The 24,551-nt window shown below is 44.6% G+C and overlaps 1 protein-coding gene across 4 annotated transcripts in view; it reads left to right on the top strand.

The window, feature by feature from the left end:
* Positions 1-24,551, top strand: part of TCF20 (transcription factor 20) — a 437,268-nt gene that overhangs the window by 342,020 nt on the left and 70,697 nt on the right. For 3 of the 4 annotated variants that reach the window (XM_077452492.1, XM_077452491.1, XM_077452490.1), the window contains exon 6: positions 5,741-5,827. In XM_077452492.1, coding sequence (XP_077308618.1) covers positions 5,741-5,788 — 48 coding nt within the window. In that variant the 3' untranslated portion in view covers positions 5,789-5,827. The remainder of the gene's footprint in view (positions 1-5,740; positions 5,828-24,551) is intronic. The other variant, XM_077452493.1, reaches the window with a different exon arrangement.

Raw genomic sequence — 24,551 nt, forward strand, 5'->3', positions numbered from 1 at the left:
GATTGCCTTCCAGCGGGTGGGGGGTCCCATCGGACCCCCTCCCGCTGGTTACGGCGGTCCGATTCGGTCCAGGAGCGCTCCGTGATGAGGGGATGGCCGTTCGTTTTCGGCCACCCCCTCTGGATCGCTCCTGGCCAATGAGAAGCTTCCTCCCCTGTGTATTGTTTACACAGGAAGGAGGAAGTGATGTCATTCTCCTCGGGGCGGTCTTTTTGACCGGACTACGAGGAGAAGAGTAAAAGTAAGTCTGCACGAACACTACACTGACATGTAGGTACACACAGGCACACAAACCCCCCCCGATCCCCCCCCCGCCCCCCCTCCCCCCCCCAGTCACAGTGTCACTGATTGCATTGATCATTTCTTTACTGATCAATGCATTCAGTGTCAGTTGTGACAGTAAAAACTGTCAGGACAGTTAGTGTTAGGTCCAGGGTAGCCCCCTATCACCCCCCAATAAAGATTTAACCCCCTGATTGCCCCTAGCGTTAACCCTTTCACCCCCTTTTGCCAGTGTCACTAAGCGATCATTTTTCTGATCGCTGCATGTGTCGCTAGTGTCGCTAGGTAGCTAGTTATTTTTTTAGGTTCACCGCCAGGTTTTTATATCGCTAGGTACCCCGATATACTACCCAATAATGTTTTTAACCCCCTGATTGCCGCTAGTTAACCCTTTCACCCCCTTTTGCCAGTGTCACTAAGCGATCGTTTTTCTGATCGCTGCATTAGTGTCGCTACAGTCGCTAGGTAGCTAGTTATTTTTTTAGGTTCACCGCCAGGTTTTTATATCGCTAGGTACCCCGATATACTACCCAATAATGTTTTTAACCCCCTGATTGCCGCTAGTTAACCCTTTCACCCCCTTTTGCCAGTGTCACTAAGCGATCGTTTTTCTGATCGCTGCATTAGTGTCGCTACAGTCGCTAGGTAGCTAGTTATTTTTTTAGGTTCACCGCCAGGTTTTTATAGCGCTAGGTACCCCGATATACTACCCAATAATGTTTTTAACCCCCTGATTGCCGCTAGTTAACCCTTTCACCCCCTTTTGACAGTGTCACTAAGCAATCATTTTTCTGATCGCTGCATGTGTCGCTAGGTAGCTAGTTATTTTTTTAGGTTCACCGCCAGGTTTTTATATCGCTAGGTACCCCGATATACTACCCAATAATGTTTTTAACCCCCTGATTGCCGCTAGTTAACCCTTTCACCCCCTTTTGCCAGTGTCACTAAGCGATCGTTTTTCTGATCGCTGCATTAGTGTCGCTACAGTCGCTAGGTAGCTAGTTATTTTTTTAGGTTCACCGCCAGGTTTTTATAGCGCTAGGTACCCCGATATACTACCCAATAATGGTTTTAACCCCCTGATTTCCGCTAGTTAACCCTTTCACCCCCTTTTGCCAGTGTCACTAAGCGATAATTTTTCTGAACGCTGCATCAGTGTCGCTAGTGTCGCTAGGTAGCTAGTTAACTAGGCTCCCAAAAAGTCCCCCACATGTGGTATCCCCGTACTCGGGAGAAGCAGCAGAATTTATTTTGGGGTGTAATTTGACTTCTGCCCATAGCATGTGTGAGCAATATATCATTTAGTGACAACTTTGTGCAAAAAAAAAAAAGTTTGTAATATTCCCGCAACTTTTGGCAAAATATAAAATATTCCATGGACTCAACATGCCTCTCAGTAAATAGCTTGGGGTGTCTACTTTCCAAAATGGGGTCATTTGGGGGGGTTTTGTGCTATTTTGGCATTTTATGGCCTTCGAAACTGTGATAGGTAGTGAGGAGTTAAATCAAAAATTTGCACCCTTAGAAATCCTGAAGGTGGTGATTGGTTTTCGGGGTGCCGTGCGCGACTAGACTCCCAAAAAGTCCCACACATGTGGTATCCCCGTACTCGGGAGAAGCAGCAGAATGTATTTTGGGGTGTCATTTCACATATAACCATGGCATGTGTGAGCAATATATCATTTAGTGACAACTTTTTGTAAAAAAATATTTTTTTTTTTTTTTTTGTCATTATTCAATCCCTTAGGACAAAAAAAATAAATATTCAATGGGCTCAACATACCCATCAGCAATTTCCTTGGGGTGTCTACTTTCCAAAATGGGGTCATTTGGGGGGGATTTGTACTGCCCTGCCATTTTAGCACCCAAGAAATGAGATCGGCAGTCATAAATTAAAAGCTGTGTAAATTCCAGAAAATGTACTCTAGTTTGTAGACGCTATAACTTTTGCGCAAACCAAAAAATATACGCTTATTGACATTTTTTTTACTAAAGACATGTGGCTGAATAAATTTTGCCCTCAATGTATGACTAAAATTTAGTTTATTCGATTTTTCTTATAACAAAAAGAAGAAAATATCTTTTTTTTTCAAAATTTTCGCTCTTTTTCCATTTATATCGCAAAAAAAAAAATCGCAGAGGCAATCAAATACCATCAAAAGAAAGCTCTATTTGTGGGAAGAAAAGGACGCAAATTTCGTTTGGGTGCAATATAGCATGACCGCGCAATTACCAGTTAAAGCAGCGCAGTGCGAAATTGCAAAAAGACCTCTGGTCCTTAAGGTGTTTATTGGTCCGGAGCTGAAGTGGTTAAACACCTGACCAGGCATGCCACAGGCCAGGCTGAACATCTCACAGTCCAGTCAGACTGATGCAGAGGCCCAATTTAGACAAACCCAAACCAAACCGCAGTTTAGGTAAAGTTTAACTTTGAAAAACGCATAGCGCGTGCTCTTCAGGAACCCGCCGCTACACATGTAACTACATTCCACATTTATTAAATTATTTATTTTTTTGCCTACATTTTTATTTTAATTCCCATTTCATCATTATTTTCATCCTTATATTTAGTTTATTTTGATCTGCACCATTGTATAAATATGTTTCCCATAATCATTGTCTCGATACTCATTGATTGGTTCATTATTTCTAATCGTAATTGTAAAACCTTGTTTCATTTGCAACCATCCAGTACACAATAATTTTTATCAGAATTGCTATTAGGTTACCCTGATAGTATCTAACTAGTAAATCTGACACTCCAGTCAGCCCTTAATCCACTAATTACCACCTTGAAAGGTTGCCAAGGTAATGCCTGATTATTCCTGGCCACAACTGACTATACCTCCTCCAAAATGGGTACAGTCGTAGCCTGATAAAGGAACACGCACGCTCCTCCCGCTATCTCCAACCGGAAGTGACATGTCTGTGAGCCTTCCTGAGTGTCTGGAAGCACTGGTACCCACCAGCATCCCTGAACCCATCAGCTGCCTCTTCACGAGTTAGATGATAGTCTTTCCCATGAGCAGATGAACCACATTATTAATCCCACGTGCGCTGACATGTCGTATGTCTTGTGAGTTACCAATTGTCTTTTATGGCATAAAATGTCTTTATGATGCTGCACTTAGATGGCATTGCTCTCCTTCTGTCTCTGATTCTTTTAAATGGGGGCCTGGCTTCTTTCCTAAATGCACAAAATATAACTGCATGCTAATATTTATAGGGACTAACTCCAGGGGCTTTTCAGCCACGGAATATCCGAATGCCTCCTGGGGAATCGGAAGGAGAAAATTGGATCATTCTTTTATATGAACATTGGTAATAAGCTTTGTACGGTTCCTCATAAAATAACAGGCTTAGCTACAGTATAACTGAGATTTTTCTAAGTACTTGTGGGTGTAAGCCATCTGGACCTGGTGATTTGTTTACATTGTTTCTCTGATATCTTTTGTAAATGCTCAATCAACCACAGAGCTATCTTCAATTAAACCTTGTTACCGCTAAAGTGATCTTAAAGGTATTTTTTTTAAACTAACAAACATATATTTATATATGTTATACTTACCTGTTCTGTGCAATGGTTTTGCACAGAGCAGCCCCAATCCTCCTCTTCTCAGGTCCCCCGCTGGCGCTCCTGGCCCCTCCTCTTCAAGTGCCCCCATAGCAAGCCGATTGCTATGGGGGCACTCGTGCGTGCATTCGACAAATGAAACGGGGCTCGGCCCCGCCCCCGCTCCCTCCTCGCTGGCTGTGAGCTGTGATTTACAGTAGGGGGAGACGGAGACCCTGCAGAACAGCCGCTCTCATGCACATCGCTGGAACCCGATCAGGCTCGGGTACGTATTAGGGGGAGCTTTATCCTGAAGTTTTTTACCCTTTATGCATAGAGTGCATGAAGGCAAAAAAAAACCTTTAGCTTTTACAACCACTTTAAGGACCTTTCTTTTTCAACAGTAAAAACCGAAGAGAAAAAAATATTTATTACATCTGCCTTTTCCCTGTCATTTGTGACCAGCTTCCTGTGTTGCAGTATCATGGCAGTAGCCTTGTCTTTGCTCTTATTTACTAAGGAGTTATAGAAATACAGCAGACATATATTCACTGTACAGTACTCATGGAAAACCTTATAAATATATGAGAAAAACTGCCTATTTCCCACAGAAAAAATGAGCTTTATGGAATAGTGAAAAAACGAATTAGAATCAATCAACCAAAATAATGGTAACAGCTGCTGCATAAAATCACTCTTCTAAAAAAAAAAAAATCACAAAAAACCGACCAAAAATAGGCTCAAGCAGCACTTGTATATAAGATCATACCCAAAATATGAGCAATCATTTCAGCATATGTCCATTCTGTATAGTCTGTACACCGTGTAAATAGATATATATAAAACATATATCAAAATGGGAATTAGCATTTAATACTGCTGAAGTAGACTTGTCCTTTTTAGTCCATAAAAATGGAAAATGCAGCCACCAACAGATAACACCTCCACGTCTGCACAGAGAGATGAGGGGGGTGTGTGGCAGAAACCCCCCTTTTGGTAAAACCTCACATGTAAATGCAAAATCAATAGGACTTCTTTACAGACATCTTCTTTCCCTGTTCTCCTCTGTGCCAGCCACTCTTGATTACAGTCATTAGATGTGGTGGCTGCATTCATTTTTATTTCTTCATGACTTCATTTTCAGGAAGTACAGAAAACACCTGCTGATCCTGCCAGTAATGCAGCCGCTCACCACAGTGAGGTTTATGCATTGTTTTGTGACTTACGAAATCTTTGATATGTACTCGTATGCATCAGGTACCGGGGTATATAGAAGTGTTCTAAAAAAAAAAATGTGTCTATTGATAAAAATAGTTTTATGTTTGTGATATACAATTGTGTCATGTGTCACCAAAAATGTCAGGTTGATGGAAACTCTTATGCCCCTTTCACACGGGGTGGATCTGTTTAGTGGAGTCCGCCGGCTCAGCAGATCATCGCTCCGTTGATCTCAGCTGAGCTGGCGGATGACAGGCCTGTCTCTGCTCACTAAGCAGTGAAAGACCTGTCTGAGCCCCGGTGATTCCTATGGGCAGATCGGATGAAAACGTACAGCATCCATTTTCATCAGCTCTTGTCCAATCCGCCAAGAGGGATGGAAGAACAAATCTATGCTGACATCCGCCTGCCCATAGGAATCATGAAAAAAGACAGGCGGATCCAAGCAGGCTTGTAGTGTGAAAGGGGCCGTAAGTAAAGGATATATTGGCAGACACATGTCAATAAAGCATGTCACATGGCATACCAATATTATATTAGGGAAAGACACACCTTGGAAAGGTTTTGTGCACTTCAATAAACCGATTGGTATCGATGCAGAATGCACTGTTTTTTTTTGTTTTTTTTTCCTCTCTGGCTTTTTCACACTGATTGTTTTCCCATATCTACTCCCTTTCTTGGTTTCAGATGAGGACAGTAAAGAGTTTTTCAGCAGAACAACCCGAGCAGAGTTGAAGTGGATCATTCAAGTTTAGAAGAAAAATGTAAGCACAGGTAAATAGTTGGTAACTTTATACTAAATTTGTAGCAATAATTAATAAAATAGTCTGTCATTACTGACCTGAAATGTTCTAGTTTGCTGTCATGCTGATCCTAATGTTTTAGTATTTTCTGAGACATTGGTCTGAAACAAATATGCAGATCAAAAGAGAGGCCATTCCTTACTTGTTGCAATGGGTTATAATGCATCTACAGCAACTAGCTGTGAAATTTGCACAGGTGTAGCCACCTGATATATTGCTGGTGAATAACATTCACACACACACAGAAAAAAAAGCTATAATTACCTGCTGGCTTGTCACGAGCTGCCAGTTGTTGGGATTGATAATTGCATCACCTGTTTGTACATTTTCTCAAAAAATCTCTAACGTCTCTTTTAATGTAGAATTAAACTTAAAAAATAAAGAATTATTTTCCCTGCCTGTCAATGTTAATGTACACTGAACCACGCATGTGCAGCTCAGCATGCATTTACAGCTCTGCCCTGTACTGTGACGATGTGACTGCCCTGCACATATGTGGGAGTGATGACATCGCAGCCTTACCAGTCAGAGTCCAAACTCGAAAAGAACAGTAGAATGTGCCCATGCTTCCAAGAATGCTGATACCATAGTGCTGGAAGTAATTGCTTAGCGGTCAAGTCTCCCATAATGTGCTAATATGCAGTCCGCAATAGTACATAATGGCATAAAGATACTTGGCCCTGATATCCGCTTTTAAGATCGCGTCATTGCTTTACAAGGGTCTCCCTGTACACACCCTTACATGCATGCTTCCAGGTCTACAGCTGTATACTAAATACAACACAGACATAGACAGCCTTCTCTTTAAAATCGCAGAGCTACTCTGCCCACCAGCTCCCAGATTGACAGCCACTTCTGAAAGCTGCAGCGCTGCTTTGCTCATCAGCTCCTCGATTGACAGCTGCATGTGTGAAGTAGTATTTGCTTTTCGTCCAACAGTTAGGGAATTCAGAGCTGGGGGGGGTGGTGGTTATACAGCAAGGGTCATCTTTAAATAGGGAAGAAAAAGTTTGGGAGAAAACTAAGAAAAATCTGTGGCTTGCAGCAATTAACTATGATCCAGAGGAAAATAGGGAATAGGTGGGGGTTTAACCTCCTTAGCGGTATTCCTGAGTTTGGCTCAGGGTGAATTTTCAGTATCAAAAGTGGTAACCCCGAGCCACACTCAGGATTGCATCGCAGGATCCAGGCAAAGTTACTTACCTTGTCCCCAGGATCCTGCGAAGAAATTGTACTGCTTTGAGCATTAAAAATCTGAAATAATCATACTGCCAGGGAGGTTAAAACCCTTTTGTCTAATTGCTGCACTCAGTCCATCCTTAAATCTAGAATAGCATAAAAAAATTCTCATAAATCCTATTTAAATTTGTGATTAAATAATACAGAAATTGAAAAAAAAAAGACTGCACTCATGACAACAAAACCAAAACTATGTCCTGGTAAGGACATAATTATAACCTGTCAAAATTAAAAGCACTGAATGTCCAAAACTACAGTGATTAATTATGCAAATGTATGGAATTATAGACAATACAAACACAAATAATATGCAGCAGAGATTAAATGTGAACATGAAAATCCAAAAATCTCTAAAAAAAAATTAGTTAGATAAGCTCATCAAAAGTAAAAAAAAAAAAAAAAAAAAAAGGTCCACAAAGTCCAGTCCCAAGTGAAAGGAAGTGTTTAATTCAGTGTGTACTTACATTAGCGCCACATTTTCCACATGTAAATCCACTGTGCTCATAAGGAAGGACTCTTACTAGAACACCAAGGGGAGAATATCAACATTGGACGAAACGCGTAGGAGCATGGCCTGACCATGATGGCATTATCATGCGCGTCAGCTCTGCAGATCTATGTTTGCTGGATTTTGTAGTCCCAAAAATTGAGTGTCTTTAACCTTTTTGGAAAATCATTTTAATGGTAGAATATTGTCGGACGCATTAATGCATGGTCAGTAAGAGGACGGGCAACCCCCCAAGTGATGGGTAACGGACAGCATGTTCAAGACTGTGCGATCTCCCTCCCACAGGGGAACTGTTCTTTGTCCTGGGCCGGAGGTGATTCCTGACATGATAACAGACAGGAACAGAGCCCTTCCTGTAAAAATAAGGGGCACCAGATTTCATCTGGTGATGGAAGTTATGACTAAACTCAATGGAGTCCTCTTGCAGTTGCAGGCACTTCCATAGGAACCGTGTATAGGGCGGTTAATCCTGGGATCTCTAGTTTCCCCTGGGAACTCTGGTTTCCTCCCATAAAACCTCCTCTTTGGGCCTACACCAGTAAAGGGTTGGTGCTCCTGGGTAGATGCCGTCGCTCAGAGCTGGCATTTTCCCCAGGTGCTATGCCATCTCGCCCACCCACAGTCTTACTGGTGGGCATAGAACACTTCGGTCTTTGTCATTGTATCACACTGGCTTAAAGGACCACGGTTCTCTGTCCTGAAAGCTCTGGGAACCGGGTGGTCTGGCTACTAACAGGGATCCCTTAAGATTATATTTTATGCTCGACTTACCTGAGATCTGGAGGCATTTCGGCAGCTGGACCAGTGTTAGGTCTGGAGTTCCCAAGTAGGATCAAACTTTACTTATTGTAGGCCCTCGTGGGATCTTCCGTTGAACTTTAGTTCATGTGTCAATAAGGGGTTTCCTTCCAAAAAAGTAAGGGTTAAAATCTCTAGCCGTACCTGGGCAAGATGGTATTAACAATCAGACAAGCCTATATGTAGGGAGATCTCAGAAAAACTGATGCTACTCCACGCCAGATCCGTGCAGCAGCAACGTGATTCAGCTCTCCTACCTTTTACCTGACACTAGAGGCTGATCTTGTCAGCAAAGGGATCAGGCTCTTTGGACACAGTCCTGTAAGCCGTAGTCCCACCCTAAGGTTAAGTGCTCGCTTATCCTCTCATAGGTTGCTATCCTTTTTTTTAAAGGGACAGAACGCGCCAGCAGACATGGCCTGACAGTGGAGGATTTACCCCCCGCCGCCATGTCTGCTGTTTATAGGACGCCTGAGCCGCCGCTCACGCAGGAAAACACTTTCCTTGGAAAGGAGGGGGGGGCGTAATACGTGTGAGGGGCGTGGCTAACAGCGTCAGATGCAGATGCTGCTGCTGGCTGTGGATGGACAAAGCAGGAGGATGGCTTGTTCTGGTTGGTGACACAGGCATTTCCCTTTGACACATTATACTTTACCAGGCTAGGATTAATAGCAGCTAATGGCGATGAACTATAGCCTAGCAATGTACATTATTTTGCTGGTAGTGCCTCTGCTTTATGCTTCAGGCTATGAGTGGTAATGGGACCAGGAATTTCTCTAAAGGAGTCAATGGGTTTCACTAGGAACTAAATCAATTTCCAAAAGAATGTCATTCTCCTCAGAGAGGGATGCGACTGGTCAAATTGAGCCATCAGGGCAAACTGTTGTTGCATTAAACACTTCAGTCCATGTATATATCATACAAAAGGTTTTTTTTCTTCTTCCATTTGTAATTTGGAAAGAAGATTGATGCTATGATGTCTCTCCATAGTGGGGCTAAACATAGTAGATTCCCATCTAGTGTTCAGGACCCTCTTATTGAGGTGCAGGAGGCTGGGATCTGGGGATGTTTTTTCCTATTCATGCATGGCTAAAAAATATTATGTATTCTGAACGGGAACATCCGGATAAACAATATTATCCTCCCAAGAAATTCTCCACACTTTATCCTATGGCAGAGGATTTCTATGAAGAAAATTTGGGGTTCCAGCAATTGATTCTGCAATCGCCTCAGTGAGCACGAATCTCACATGTCCGGTGGATAATCCACTGATTTTAAAGGAACAGATAAAAAGTTGGAACTTCTTTCTAAAAACAATGTCTTTGGCAAGTTTAATAGCGCAGCCAGTTCTTGCTGCAATTGGTGTATCTCAGTCCATTAACCTCCCTGGCGGTATGATTCACTCTGGAATTAGGTGCTGAAAGCGGTACAACTATTTTGCATGGAAATCTGGCTTTTATTTTGTAGTCCTGTAATTCTTAGGAATAACGCTCTGAAATCTCTTCAAACCAGAGTCTAGCGGACATCCCGGGTATGATAAAGTTTATAATATAATAAAGAATAATAAAAATTATTCAATGTAATCAAATCCCAAAAAAACTGAAAAAGGGACATGTTTTGGTTGCTATGGACAATCTCCAAATTCCAAGCAGTAAAAAACAGTATTTATAATATAAAAGTGCATGCAGGGCATTGCACAAACCACTAGGGACAAAGGGGGTGTGTGTTTTTTACTACAGCACTGTAATCTGTAAGATTACAGTGCTGTGTGTGTTTTGTGTGTTTTTACTTTTTTGAATTTGCCGCCGTTCTCCGCTCCCGTGCGTCGTAACGTCGCAGGGAACGGAGCTCGGCGGCATTCGGCACTGTGAATCGAGCGCAGGACGGCTCGATCACACAGCGCGGCGGACATCGCTGGATCCAGGGGACAAGGTAAGTAACGATCCCTGTGTCCTCCCCTGCATCGAGCGGTGCAAACCCGAGTCTGGCTCAGGGTTACCGCTATTGTAATGAAAATCCCAACCCGAGCCAGACTCGGGATTACCGCTAGGGAGGTTAAGGAACAGTTTGTGGAGATACCTGAAATTCTGCCTGATCAGCAGGCCCAGCAATAAGCTGGTGTATCCCGGCCTTGTCACTGTTTCTTTTTCTTGCTTCTTACTCTTGGTGCGTAGCTTATTCAGGTGGTAACACTGATTAATCCCCGTATCAAGGCACCACTAAATCCTTGGGATTGAAAATTGGTCTTATCGGCTTTGCAGAATCAGCCATTTGAGCCTTTTTCAAGAAATTCCCTTGGCTCCTTTTGACAAGTATAATCTTTCTGGTTACCATTTCTTCTGCTAGAAGAGTATCAGAACTAGCGGCTCTGTCTTGTAAAGAGCCATATTTGATCATGCATAAGGATGAGGTGGTTTTATGTCCTCATCCTGAATTCCTACCAAAAGTGGTTTTAGTTTAAACCAAGATATTATTCTTCCTTCTTTCTCGCAGAGCCTCAATCTAGGGAAGAGAAGGCACTACATTCCCTTGATGTAGTAAGAGCGATCAGAGTCTATTTAAAGGTGACCGCTCAGGTTCGCAAAACACATGTTTTGTTTGTACTGCCAGAGGGTCCAAAATGGGAACAGGCAGCGTCAAAATCTACCATTTTCCAAATGGATTCGTCAAGTGATTATTCAAGCTTCAGCTTAAAGAAGAAAATTCTTTCTTCCTTATGTTGGAGCGCACTCACCCAGGGCGATTAGAGACTCTTGGGTGGTGCATCATCAGGCCTCTATGGCTCAGATCTGTAAGGCCGCGACTGGGTCTTCGGTTCATACGTTTATCAGATTTTATCAAATTGATATTAAAGGTCATGAGGATATTGCCTTTGGGCGCAGTATACTGCAGGCTGCAGTATGAGTCCTCTGGCCTACTCTTTTTTTTTTTTTTTTTTTTTTTTTTTTGTGGTCTCCCTCTCTTCAGTTGTCATTGCTTTGGGACATCCCACATAGTAAGTACTATGGCTCTGTGTCCCCTGATGTAAGAAAAGAAAACAGGATTTTTAAAACGGCTTACCGGCTAAAATCCTTTTCTTTGATGTACAGTGGTGTGAAAAAGTGTTTGCCCCCTTCCTCATTTCCTGTTCCTTTGCATGTTTGTCACACTTAAGTGTTTCGGAACATCAAACCAATTTAAACAATAGTCAAGGACAACACAAGTAAACACAAAATGCAATTTGTAAATGAAGGTGTTTATTATTAAAGGTGAAAAAAAATCCAAACCATCATGGCCCTGTGTGAAAAAGTGATTGCCCTCTTGTTAAAACATACTATAACTGTGGTTGTTCACACCTGAGTTCAATTTCTCTAGCCACACCCAGGCCTGATTATTGCCACACCTGTTCACAATCAAGGCATCACTTAAATAGGAGCTGCTTGACACAGTAAGGTCCACCAGAAGATCCTTAAAAGCTACACATCATGCCGAGACCCAAAGAAATTCAGGAACAATTGAGAAAGAAAGTAATTGAGATCTATCAGTCTGGAAAGGATTATAAAGCCATTTCCAAAGCTTTGGAGATCCAGCGAAACACAGTGAGAGCCATTATCCACAAATGGCGAAGACATGGAACAGTGGTGAACCTTCCCAGGAGTGGCCGGCCGCCCAAAATTACCCCAAGAGCGCAGCGACGACTCATCCAAGAGGTCACAAAAGACCCCACAACAACGTCCAAGGAACTGCAGGCCTCACTTGCCTCAGTTAAGGTCAGCGTTCATGCCTCCAACATCAGGAAAAGACTGGGCAAAAATGGCCTGCATGGCAGAGTTCCAAGGAGAAAACCACTGCTGAGCAAAAAAGAACATCAAAGCTCGTCTCAATTTCTCCACAACACATCTTGATGATCCCCAAGACTTTTGGGACAACATTCTGTGGACCGATGAGACAAAAGTGGAACTCTTTGGAAGGTGTGTGTCCAAGTATATCTGGCGTAGAAGGAACACTGCATTTCATAAAAAGAACATTATACCAACAGTAAAATATGGTGGTGGTAGTGTGATGGTCTGGGGCTGTTTTGCTGCTTCAGGACCTGGAAGACTTGCCGTGATAAAAGGAACTATGAATTCTGCTGTCTACCAAGAGATCCTGAAGGAGAATGTCCGACCATCTGTTCGTGTACTCAAGCTGAAACGAACTTGGGTTCTGCAGCAGGACAATGATCCTAAACACACCAGCAAGTCCACCACCGAATGGCTGAAGAAAAACAAAATGAAGACTTTGGAGTGGCCTAGCCAAAGTCCTGACCTGAATCCTATTGAGATGTTGTGGTATGACCTTAAAAAGGCCGTTCATGCTCGAAAACCCTCTAATGTAACAGAATTAGGACAATTCTGAAAAGATGAGTGGGCCAAAATTCCTCCAGGACGCTGTAAAAGCCTCATTGCACGTTATCGCAAACGCTTGGTTGCAGTTGTTGCTGCTAAGGGTGGCCCAACCAGTTATTAGGTTTAGGGGGCAATCACTTTTTCACACAGGGCCATGATGGTTTGGATTTTTTTTCACCTTTAATAATAAACACCTTAATTTACAAATTGCATTTTGTGTTTACTTGTGTTGTCCTTGACTATTGTTTAAATTGGTTTGATGTTCCGAAACACTTAAGTGTGACAAACATGCAAAGGAACAGGAAATGAGGAAGGGGGCAAACACTTTTTCACACCACTGTACATCAGGGGACACGGAGGTTACTCCCTTCTTGGTATACACTTGTATTGCTTGGCTACAAAACTGAGGACTCCCAGTAGTGGGAAGGGTTATATAGGCAGTACACTTCTTGCCTTAGGGCATGCCAGTGTCCATCACCTATCAGTGACCCTATAACCTACATAGTATATACTATGGCGCTGTGTCCCCTAATGTGCATCAAAGAAAAGGATTTGACAGGTAAGCGGTTTTAAAAATCCTGTTTTTTTTTCCACATTTACACATGGGCACTGCTGAGTGTGGGCTGTATATTAAGTGAAGAAGCTGGATAAGAACGATCCTGGATGGGCTATGTATAAATGCTTTCTGTGACCACTTCGTTGTTAGGGGTCATAGTTTTCCTTAAAGCAAATCTCCACTGCATCTCAGCACCACAAACTAAAACCACTATATTATTAATTTTTAATATTAAAAGCAAAGTACCAATCCATCCATAACTTTGATCTCCCCCACAGAATTTTTGACCGTGGCCAGCTTGAATTAGGGCAAATTCTTCTTGTAGCATTTACTTCCTGGAATCCATATGCGCTTGGCTTAAGCATGCATGAGTGTGCTCAGCTAAGAAAGCCCCTCCTTCTCTCCTGGGATGTAAAACCTAATTTGCCTAGGCAAGAAACCAGGAAGTAGCTGAAGAAATTTAAAAAAAAGTTGAAAACAAGTAAATCTAATATACTTATGAATAACCGAGGAAAGAAAGGACCGTGAGCTCTCTGGATCCATGACGCTATAGCCGGGTAAGGTTTGTTTTAAAACCTGTGAAACTCCATCAGAGCCTTCTGCGGGTCTTGGGTATACACACCTGATGGGTCAAAGAAAGGTCACACAGCTGCCAAATTCTTATTTCCCATTGGATTTGTCAGCTTTTTTCTCAAACTTATGAGTTGTTAAAGGTAAACTTCCACCTTTTTTTCTGTGACAGTTCATTCTACCAGGATGGGTGCTTCCTGGGCTGCCTGTCATCAAGTCTCTATGGCATAGGTCTGCACAGCTGCTACCTGGTCTTCAGTTCACACTTTTACCTGGTTACAACCACAAAGGATGCTACCTTTGGTCAGTGTTTTGCAGGCTGCTGCAATAAGGTTTTTTTTCTTGGGGGGGGGGGGGGCTGTTGACTTGTTTCAGTCTCTCCCTCCCCGCAGTTTAAGTGCTTTGTGACATCCCTGATGGCAAGGATTAATATAAAGCTTTGACTTCTCTGTAAAACCAATTTCTTGGCATACATCACAGGACACAGAGACCCACCCCCCCCCCCTCTTCCTACATGTGGTGAGTGGTTTTATCTTTTTTTTTTTTTTTTTTGCCAGTGTCTATTTACCTGTAGATGGCATGTAACCCTTATAGCAGTGGTCATCAACCCTGTCCTCAGGGCCCACTAACAGGCCAGGTTTTCAAGATAACTGAAATACATCACAGGTGATATAATTTGCTGCTCAGTAATTGCAGTATTCTAGTCTGCATCTCCCCAAGGTAATACATAAAACCTGGCCTGTTAGTGGGCCCTGAGGAAAGGGTTGATGAACACTGCCTTATAGGAGTACTAAAGTTGCTCTGTGTCCTGTGATGGATTTTACAGAGAAGTAAAAAAAAAAAAGGTTTCATTTCTAAGTATTCCAGTGCTTTTTGAAATCAAACATGTATATAACACGCACATAAAGAAAAAAGGGTAGAAAAAACACACATCAATACAGAACATTACCTACCACATTATCAAAATGACCCCAGCAACAAACATTCCCATTGTTCCCCACTTTTCAATGAGCAGTGTGTCCCTCCGCCCCAGAATAAACCTTTTATTTTATGTTTTTCATATTGTTACATCATTTACTCCATTTTATGTCTTTTTTTTTTTTTTTTCTACCACATTATGTCTGACAGGAAATTTTCCAGTTATTACTAAATAGTCATTCTAAAACCCAGAAATATTTTTCAAAATTTTTGATATTACTAATAATCGCGTGTTTAATGTTTAGACTGCCAGATCTGGGTGCATAGAAGACGCAGTGAAACTTTCCGTTTGTCCTTCCATCTCACTGCAAGTAATTCATTGGACCTCAAGTAGGCTCTCTCCCCCTGACTAAGTTGTGCATTTACATGAAACGATTGGGCTGAAATGGGCTGAAACGATTAATCGATATAATGGATAATGAAAATCGCTGTCAACGATTTTCTTTATCGATTAGTTGGTCCGCACCTTCCTCCCTGCCGGTCCATTAGAATCCTGTGCATCCTCCTGTGTCCTACACATGCACCACGTCCGCGAGGACACGTAGCTACGCCTGCTTGCATTCTCCACCCAGCTGATGTCGCGCCAGCGTTGCTTTCTGCTCCTCCTCCTCCTCCTCCTCCTCCCCCTCTACCCAGCAGCCTTCCGATAGGCCCACAGCAGAGCGCAGGCATGACAAGCCCTCGCTGGGCCGCTTTCCATCGCTGCTGTGAATGGAGGTTGTGCTCTGTACATGCGTGCATCCATCTCCTGGCTTTGGGGGGGCCCTTCGTGCCGTTTGGAGGAGTCGGCCGGGTCACGTGTGGCAGGTTCGGAGGAGGAGGGGCACTGGCCACCTGAGATACTGATCTTACCTGTGAGAGAGGAGGAGGGGGTGGGGTGAGCCAGGACTGAGACTCCGCCCCACACCACCCGGCATACCGAGGGGTAGCCACTGTTACCATGAAGGGGTGAAAGAACCCGGGAGGAATGTGTCTTCTGTACTGGGGGGGGGGGGGACACCTACGTATGTGTGTATATATATATGTGTGTGTGTATATATATATATATATATATATATATATATATATATATATATATATATATATATATATATATATATATATAAATAGCTTTATCTATCACCTTTTTCAAACTTTTTTTTTTTTTTTTTTTTTTTAACACATCCATATATTTTATACATAAATAATAATTATAATTCATTTTTTTTTATATATATTGTCCTCAACGTATACTTTCTATGGAATAAAGGAGGGGGGGGGGGTATTTCTCTTATATTCACCAACTGACACAGCTCCTCTCTTAGCCATTGGGTTGTTACTCCACCTTTAGGAGAATACTAGGCATTACATGTTATGTAAAACACAGAACTTTCCAGTTACGGGCAAGGGGCGGTCCTTTAGGTAACAACCCCCCAGCCTGCCATGCAGCCATCAGTTTTATTTTGCCTAGTGAAGGAGAAGGACCTAGGAACCCTGACGGGCCCATCGGTCCATGTTTTTTTCTTCGGAAGCTTTGCCTTTTGTGCAAGATGAAAGATCCTGTGATCTGCTATCAACAGCCGGCTGGGTGACAGGCTGGATACTCTTGTACTTGTAGTCTTCCCCAATCCGGCCATCGAGCGTGTGCAGGTTATAGCTCTGCACTAGGCAGGCCATGACGAAACCTTGGCTCCAGCTATGACTGGGCTACTGATGTCTGCGTCGCAGTGTGGCAGGCCAGCAACCACCCTGTACTGATCAGAGAGTGGGTCTGTAATGGAATTTCCCCCAGCTCTCCCTGCCTCGGTGGGGCTGAGCAGCTGGGCATTCCCTGGGAGGTCGATTCCGGGGGTCCCTCACCTCACTCTCTTCTCTCCCTGTCCCTTTCTTCCCTCCCCTCTCCCTGTGGGGGATGCTGCATTTGGCTGCTTAGCGGTGTGTGTGTCGTGTAGAGTCTCTCCGGGGGTGCTCTCACCTGTGGGGATGGCTGCACTGGCTGGCTGTGTCCTGAGTGACACCTTTTCATGTCCCTGGGGGTGCCTGTGATGTTTGCAGCGCTGATCACCACCATTTTTTAGCTCTGTCCCTCATGTTTTTTCAGTGTCTGAGCACGTTGTTTTCAGCTTCTCTAGAGACAGCATGTGTTCCTGTAATCCGGCGGCCATTTTCCAAATGTTTTATGTCCTTATGCTGGACGCTGGGTGGCCATTTCCTTTGAGCCTGAGCACATTGCAGAGCGGTTTCAGCGCCATTAGCAGCAGCTTTGAATGACACAGAATGGATTCCTCTGCACCTGGGAGCTGACAGAGAACACAGGCACTACTTGCTGGACAGCACAGAACCTGTCAGGGTGGCGAGTCCTGTGGGAAAGAGCGCCTCAGCCATCAGCAGTAAGGAGGGTGAGACCATCACTGTCCTTAGTCCCCAACAGGTAGCAGACAAGGTAGGATCAGCATGGCTTCAGAAACTGGTGTTTCTTCTCCCGAAATCCAGGCAATTGCAACCGATTCGCCTGCGGAATGCACAGTGCCTTTGGACACTTTGGTCCTCAATTCGTTTGTTGCCAAGATGGAGGCGGTGTGTGGGTGCAAAGGTGCTAAAAAGCGGCCTCTGCCGTCCTGTCCTCTGGGTAGAGCTCTGACGCAGACTCTGGCCCTGCTGAGGCTGGTGACCCCTGCTCTGTCGTTTTCAGATGACGCTGACCAGGACCGTTCAGACAGTGAGGATGAGTCCCGTCCGGGTCTATGCGTGACAAAGCGCTTGTTGGAGCACTTATCACAGCTGTGCGTGATACGCTGAAGATTCAGGAGCCAGCAGATGTAGCGGTCCCTTTTGGGTCCCGTAAGTCAGCCCGTTCACCTAAGGTGTTCCCGTATCTGACTTCTTTTGACAAGTTAATTTACAAGGAATAGGGTCGACCACAACGGACCTTTTTGGTCCCCAAATACATGGTGTGTTACCCCTTTGAGGAGAGCCTTCTCAAAAAGTGGTCAGCTCCTCCGGTCGTGGACCCCCCAGTATACAGGTTAAACAAAGTAACCACGATCCCAGTATATGGGACTCCTACATTTAAGGATCCCACAGACAGGAAGGCCGAGGCAGTGGCTCGTTCCTTGTTTACGGTTGTGGGGTCAGCCGTGCGACCAGTACTGGCATCCGCACTTGTGTCACAGACACTGAGTGGGCAAAACTTGCACCGCAAATTGGGAGGCCTTAAGTATGTTTGTGACGTGACCCTGGATACTCTTCCCCTGTTATCCAGGGCTTCGGTGTCAGCAGTGGTGCTGAGGTGCCTGATTTGGTTAAAATGCTGGTCTGCTGACCAGGCATCCAAAAAAGCCCTGACGGATCTTCCCTTCCTTGGCGACCGGCTCTTTGGAGCCTCTTTGGATGACATTATTAAAAATGCCACAGGTGGTAAGAGTACTCTACTCCCACAGGCCAGGAAGGCTAAGGAGCCACGCCGTAGGCAAGGGCCCTCTTTTTCCGCTCACAAACTGCTTCTTTGTCCGCCAGGAGCTTCAGCTAAATGTCCCCAGCCCGACAGGACGACCACGGAAGGACAGAAACGTCCCTGGAACCGCAAGCCTGCGAACAAAAGTGCTACCACATGGTTTGCCCCCACCCATGTCTTGGGTGGGGGGTCGCCTTCAGGAGTTTGCAGCCCGGTGGTCTTCTCGACTGGCCGACCAATGGGTCTGCGATCTGATTTCCTGTGGCTACAAGATAGAGTTCCTCTCTTGGCCGCAAAACAGATTCTTCCCCTCCAGCATACCCATTCTCCCGGCTCGCCGGGGGGCCCTCTTGGGGGCAGTAAGGGACCTGCTGAATTGCGGGGTGATTCTACCTGTTCCAGAATCGGAACATTTCCAGGGGTTCTACTTGAACCTGTTTGTAGTTCCCAAGAAGGAAGGGGTACGTACAATCTTGGATCTAAAGGCCCTCAATCACTTTGTGAAAGGGCAGAGGTTCAGAATGGAATCAGTTCGCTCGGTAGTCGCTGCCCTCCATCAAGGGGACTCCCTAGCGTCCTTGGACATCCAGGATGCGTACCTGCACACATACCCATATGCCTCTGGCATCAAAAGTTTCTGCGATATGCAGTCCGGGAAGCCCACTACCAGTTTGTGGCTCTCCCCTTTGGTTTGGCATCAGCCTCCCGAGTCTTTACCAAGGTATTGGCTCCTGTGTTGGCGTTGCTACAGCAACGTGGGATCACAATCATGGGTTACCTAGACGATCTCCTCCTGAGAGCTTCTTCCACCTCAGAATTAGAAGAGGATGTGGCGATCGCCATGCAAGAATTTGGGTGGCTTTTGAACCTCAAAAAGTCGGTGGTAGTACCGACTCAGCGTTTGGAGTACTTGCTGCTGGACTCCAGGGAAGCGAGGGTGTTTCTCCCTTCAGATAAGCTGCAGACTCTGAGCCGAGATAAAACTTCTGATGAACCACAAGTGGTCGTTGCTTCGCTTCTGCATGCGAGTCTTGTGTCTCATGGTGGCCTCCTTCGAGGCAGTACCATATGCCCAGTTCCACACCAGAGTTCTGCAGAAGGAGATTTTGACAAAGTGGGACAAATCTCCATTGTCCCTGAATCGACAAATCCAGGTGAGCCAGTTAGTGATTCCCTGATCTGGTGGCTGAGGTCCCCGCTGCTTCAGTCCGGGAAGTCGTTCCTACCTCTAAATTGGACGGTGATCACAACGAACGCCAGCCTATCTGGCTGGGGTGGAGTAATGGGAGTTCAGTCAACTCAGGGCCTCTGGTTGACTGAGGAATCCAAGTTGCCGATCAGTCTACTCGAACTAAGAGCAATCAGGCTATGCCTCTCCACATGGTCGATAAGACTGCGAAGGCGTCTGATCAGGATCCAGTCAGACAACGCCACTGCAGTGGCATACGTCAATCACCGAAGAGTAACCAGAAGCTAGGCCGCTGCAGGGGAGGGCACTCACATACTAAGGTGGGCAGAGTGACGTACCGGCCCTGTTGGTCATTTACATCCCAGGAATGGAGAACTGGCAGGCGGACTGAGTCGCCAGATGCTGGACCCAGGAAAATGGGCGTTGCATCCGGAGGTGTTTAGGCTACTGTGCCTGTGGTGGGGCACACCAGACGTGGATCTTCTGGCCTCCCATCTCAATCAGAAGGTGCCGAGATTCGTGTCAAGGACGAGAGATCTGTGGGCAGATGCGTCAGACACACTGGTAGCTCCGTGGGATCAGTACCAGCTGATCTATGCCTTTCCTCCACTAAAACTGTTACCACGTCGGCTTCCCAGAGTGGAGGCAGAGGGGATGCCAGTAATACAGATTGCCCCAGATTGGCCCCAGCGTCGCTGGTAGGCAGACCTAGTGCGCCTAGTGGCAGACACTCCCTGGCGACTGCCGTTGCGAGAAGACCTTCTGTCTCAAGGTCCGATTTTACCATCGCTGGCTTTAATGGCATGGCTATTGAGAGCCAGGTGTTGAGGAACCGGGGTCTTTCGGACTCTGTGATCCCAACTATGTTGAGGGCACAGAAAACTTCTTCTTGGAAGATATATCATCGTGCCTGCAAGGCCTACATCTCCATGTGTGAGGAGAAAGGATGGCGTCTGCCCTCCTTTTCTATACCCAGGATCCTGCTGTTACTACAGCAAGGAATAGATCAGAAATTGGCCTTAAGCACCATTAAAGGACAAATATCAGCTTTGGCTGTCTTTTTTCAGCGACCCCTGGCATTTCACTCTCTAGTGAGTACTTTTGTCCAATGGGTCCGGTATGTTGTTCCTCTGGTGCGTCCACCGTTACCTCCACGGGATCTGAATTTGGTGTTGTCGGTGCTGCAAAAACCACCATTTGAAAATATCAGCGCTCCCTCTGTTGACTCTTTCCCAGAAAGTGGTCTTTCTAGTGGCCATCACATTGGCCAGGAGGGTTTCGGAACTGGCGGCCTTGTCCTGCAAGTCGCCCTATCTGGTTGTCCACAAGGATAAGGTGGTGTTGCGTCCGCAACCATCTTTTCTGCCGAAGGTGGTCTCGGCATTTCCCATCAATGAGGACATTGTGTTACCATCTGTGTGTCCTAAGCTGACACATCCTAAGGAAGTGGCTCTTCATGCTCTGGACATGGTTTGAGCTCTGAAGGTGTATTTGTCTGCCACGGCTCCCTTCTGGAAGTCAGACTCGCTTTTTGTTTAAGTGGCTGGTCCAAGAAAGGCATGGCAATCTTGTCGGCCACCATTTCTAGGTGAATCAGACAGATTGTGGTACAAGCCTACGCCTTGAAGGGGCAGGTGCCCCCCTTTCCGGTCACGGCCCACTCCACAAGGGCAATCGGAACGCCTTGGGCCTTCTGACATGAAGCGTCTGTCGCTCAAGTGTGTAAAGCGGCGACCTGGTCGTTTGTCCACACGTTTACAAAGTTCTACAAGGTAGATGTCAGTGCATCAGCTGATGCCTGTTTTGGCCGCAAAGTTTTGCAGGCGGCTGTATAGTTGCATTTGTGTATGCAATTTTTCTTTTTTTTCCTGTTTTTTTTGGGTAAAAGCGCAGTACCTTTAAGTTAATGCACTGTTGCATTAGTTACCCAGTTTTTGGTGCGGGTCGAGGGTAGTGCCTCCTGTTGAGGTGTACCCTGTTTTTGTGGGGGGTTTTTTCCACACACTTGTTTTTTGTGGATAACGTTGTACTAGTTCCCACTTGCCATGGTGGATGAAGTTTTTATGCTGTTTTCCCACCCCTCGTTTGGCACTGCTTGGGGACGTCCCAATGGCTAAGAGAGGAGCTGTGTCAGTCGGGGAATATAAGAGAAAATAGGATTTTTTTTGTACTCACCGTAAAATCCTTTTCTCTGTAAATACACCGACTGACACAGCACCTGCCCCTCCTGTTTTTCTTTACGTTATACTGCTTGTTGATGTACTGATGGCTGCATGGCAGGCTGGGGGTTGTTACCTAAGGGACCGCCCCTTGGGCGGAACTGGAAAGTTCTGTGTATTACATAACATGTAATGCCTAGTATTCTCCTAAAAGTGGCGTAACAACCCAATGGCTAAGAAAGGAGCTGTGTCAGTCAGTGAATTACAGAGAAAAGGATTTTACGGTGAGTACAAAAATCCTATTTTTATATGTCTGTTATTCTCTTTATACACATACATGTATGAATAAAGCAGGGAATCTGACATTCACCATTCTTTGCGGGTGAATCTCCCTTTCCCATGTGTGTCGCATGGAGGTACCCCATCATTGGTGTTTTATTCTGCAGTTTGAGTGCAGTTTTTTTCATTATTACTTTTAAATAAATGGAAAAAATTGCATATTACGTTTTTTTTTTTTTTTTTTTTATGATTTTAACCGATTAATCTAAAAAATAATTGGCCGATTAATCGATTATGAAAATAATCGTTAGTTGCAGCCCTACATTTACATGCCATTGGGGGATGCCCCCACGATTAGATTGCACGGTGCCACAAGTGCCAATTCCTGATTGATAGAGGTGTCTAAAAAGTGGCAAGCTTGAATAAAAATTGTCTGATACTCCTTTCCGAATAAGGGTGACACTAAGTCCCCAACAATTTTGCCACTGCTCCCTATGTAGTCTGGGCTGTTGGGGGGGCTCCAAGGGGGCTATCGTTTACCCTCGTAAATCAGAAAACTCCATGTATAGCCTGTTGCCCTGTTACAGAGCTTATACATCTTGACCCCATATCTGGCATGCTTTCCTGGGAGATACCATTTGAAAATGAGATAGCCAGAAAATGTAATCAGGGACTCCTCAATGCAACCATCTTGATCGGGGATAAACGAGGCTGAAAATTTTTAATTGAAGTGGTTTACGTGGGGCCAAATTTTATGGAGCTGATCTTGTTCATGGTCACCCCAAGGACAACAGATTTTTGTCCTTAAAATCCATGAGCCACAAAATCTGCTCCTACCTAGCCCTAGCCATGGCAACAGAGAACATGGGCATATGGTGAATCGAGTCAGTGGCCCAATATGACCACAACACACACTTTTTAGTAATGCAAATGTTGAAGGATGTGCCCAGAAAAGTCCTAAATTCCGGAACAGTTATAGGTTTCCAGACAAATTGTCTGGCAAGGGGTGAATTTAAGTTTTGGGTGATAAATTGACCAGCCTATAAATTGCTTTGGTCCTCAATAGATCTGTACAGATCTTCCGTGAAAAAAAGCTCAAAAAATTCAAGGGGCGTTAAATCTGCTGTTTCCACATTGAATTCCGGGTTGGCCAGTGAATGGGGGTAAGTATGGGTGCTTCAGAATCTGTGGGCGGCCCATCAGGATTTGCAACCGCATCAGGAAGAGCACTAGGGGCTCTACTGACCTGTGTTCGAACTCTTGATGGCTGCGGGGTGTTACTTGTGCTAGCCACCGCACCAGCTTGAACTGCACTTATGGGACTTTCCACATCACCAAGTAATACTGCAGTGCTGGTTTGTCTATGACCATAGTGTACTAGGCCGCTGGTGCTTGCCAGTTTGCCAGAAGGTTGAGCGGAACTAGTACTGACACTCTGCTGCATGTGAATATAATGCGGTTGTTGCACCTCAGCAACAGAACGGGGTTGTGTACTCCTGACCTTAGCAGGGACCACTACACCATTGTCTGAGCTATCTGTCAGGGTGCTGCTCACTACAGGTTCAAATACTGAGCCTGAATCTTGCCAGTGAGGACTCCCGCTCTCATTTGTCATGCTCCGCCTCTTCGCTAGTGTACCTTTGATTTTAACCCTTTGCCTACTGGGCACTTAAACACCCCTCCTGCCCAGACCAATTTTCAGCTTTTGGTGCTCACACTTTGAATGACAATTACTCAGTCATGCAACACTGTACCTAAATTAATTTTTTGTCCTCTTTTCCCACAAATAGAGCTTTCTTTTGGTGGTATTTGATCACCTCTGGGGTTTTTATTTTTTGTGCTATAAATGAAAAAAGACAGAAAATTTTGAAAAAAATGCATATTTCTTTGTTTGTGACAAAATTATGCAAATTATTTTTTCTTCATACATTTTGGCCACAATTTATACTGCTACATGTCTTTGGTAAAAAATAACCTAAATTAGTGGATATTATTTGGTCTTTGTGAAAGTTGGAGAGTCTACAAGCTGTGGTGCGAATCATACAAAATTGATCACATCTGATGTACTGGTGGCCTATCTCGCTTCTTGCGACTCGAACAAGTCAGGAAAGTACAAATACCCCCCAAATGATCCAAGGTATTTAGTAAGAGGCATAGTGAGCTTTTTGATGTTGTAATTTTTTCCCACAATTCTTAGTAAAATTACGATTTTTTTTTTTTTCCCCACAAAATTGTCATTGTAATACAGTGCCTTGTGAAAGTATTCGGCCCCCTTGAACTTTTCAACCTTTTGCCACATTTCAGGCTTCAAACATAAATATATAACATTTTTATTTTTTGTGAAGAATCACCAACAAGTGGGACACAATTGTGAAGTGTAACGAAATCTATTGGATTTTTGAAACTTTTTTAACTAATAAAAAAATGAAAAGTGGGGCATGCAAAATTATTCGGCCCCCTTGCGTTAATACTTTGTAGAGCCACCTTTTGCTGCGATTACAGCTGCAAGTCGCTTGGGGTATGTCTCTATCAGTTTTGCACATCGAGAGACTGAAATTCTTGCCCATTCTTCCTTGCAAAACAGCTCGAGCTCAGTGAGGTTGGATGGAGAGCGTTTGT

Source organism: Lithobates pipiens, unplaced genomic scaffold (assembly GCF_037356315.1).
Source record: "Lithobates pipiens isolate NorthernLeopardFrog02 unplaced genomic scaffold, aLitPip1_a1.2 Scaffold_23, whole genome shotgun sequence".
Classification (NCBI taxonomy): Eukaryota; Metazoa; Chordata; class Amphibia; order Anura; family Ranidae; genus Lithobates; species Lithobates pipiens.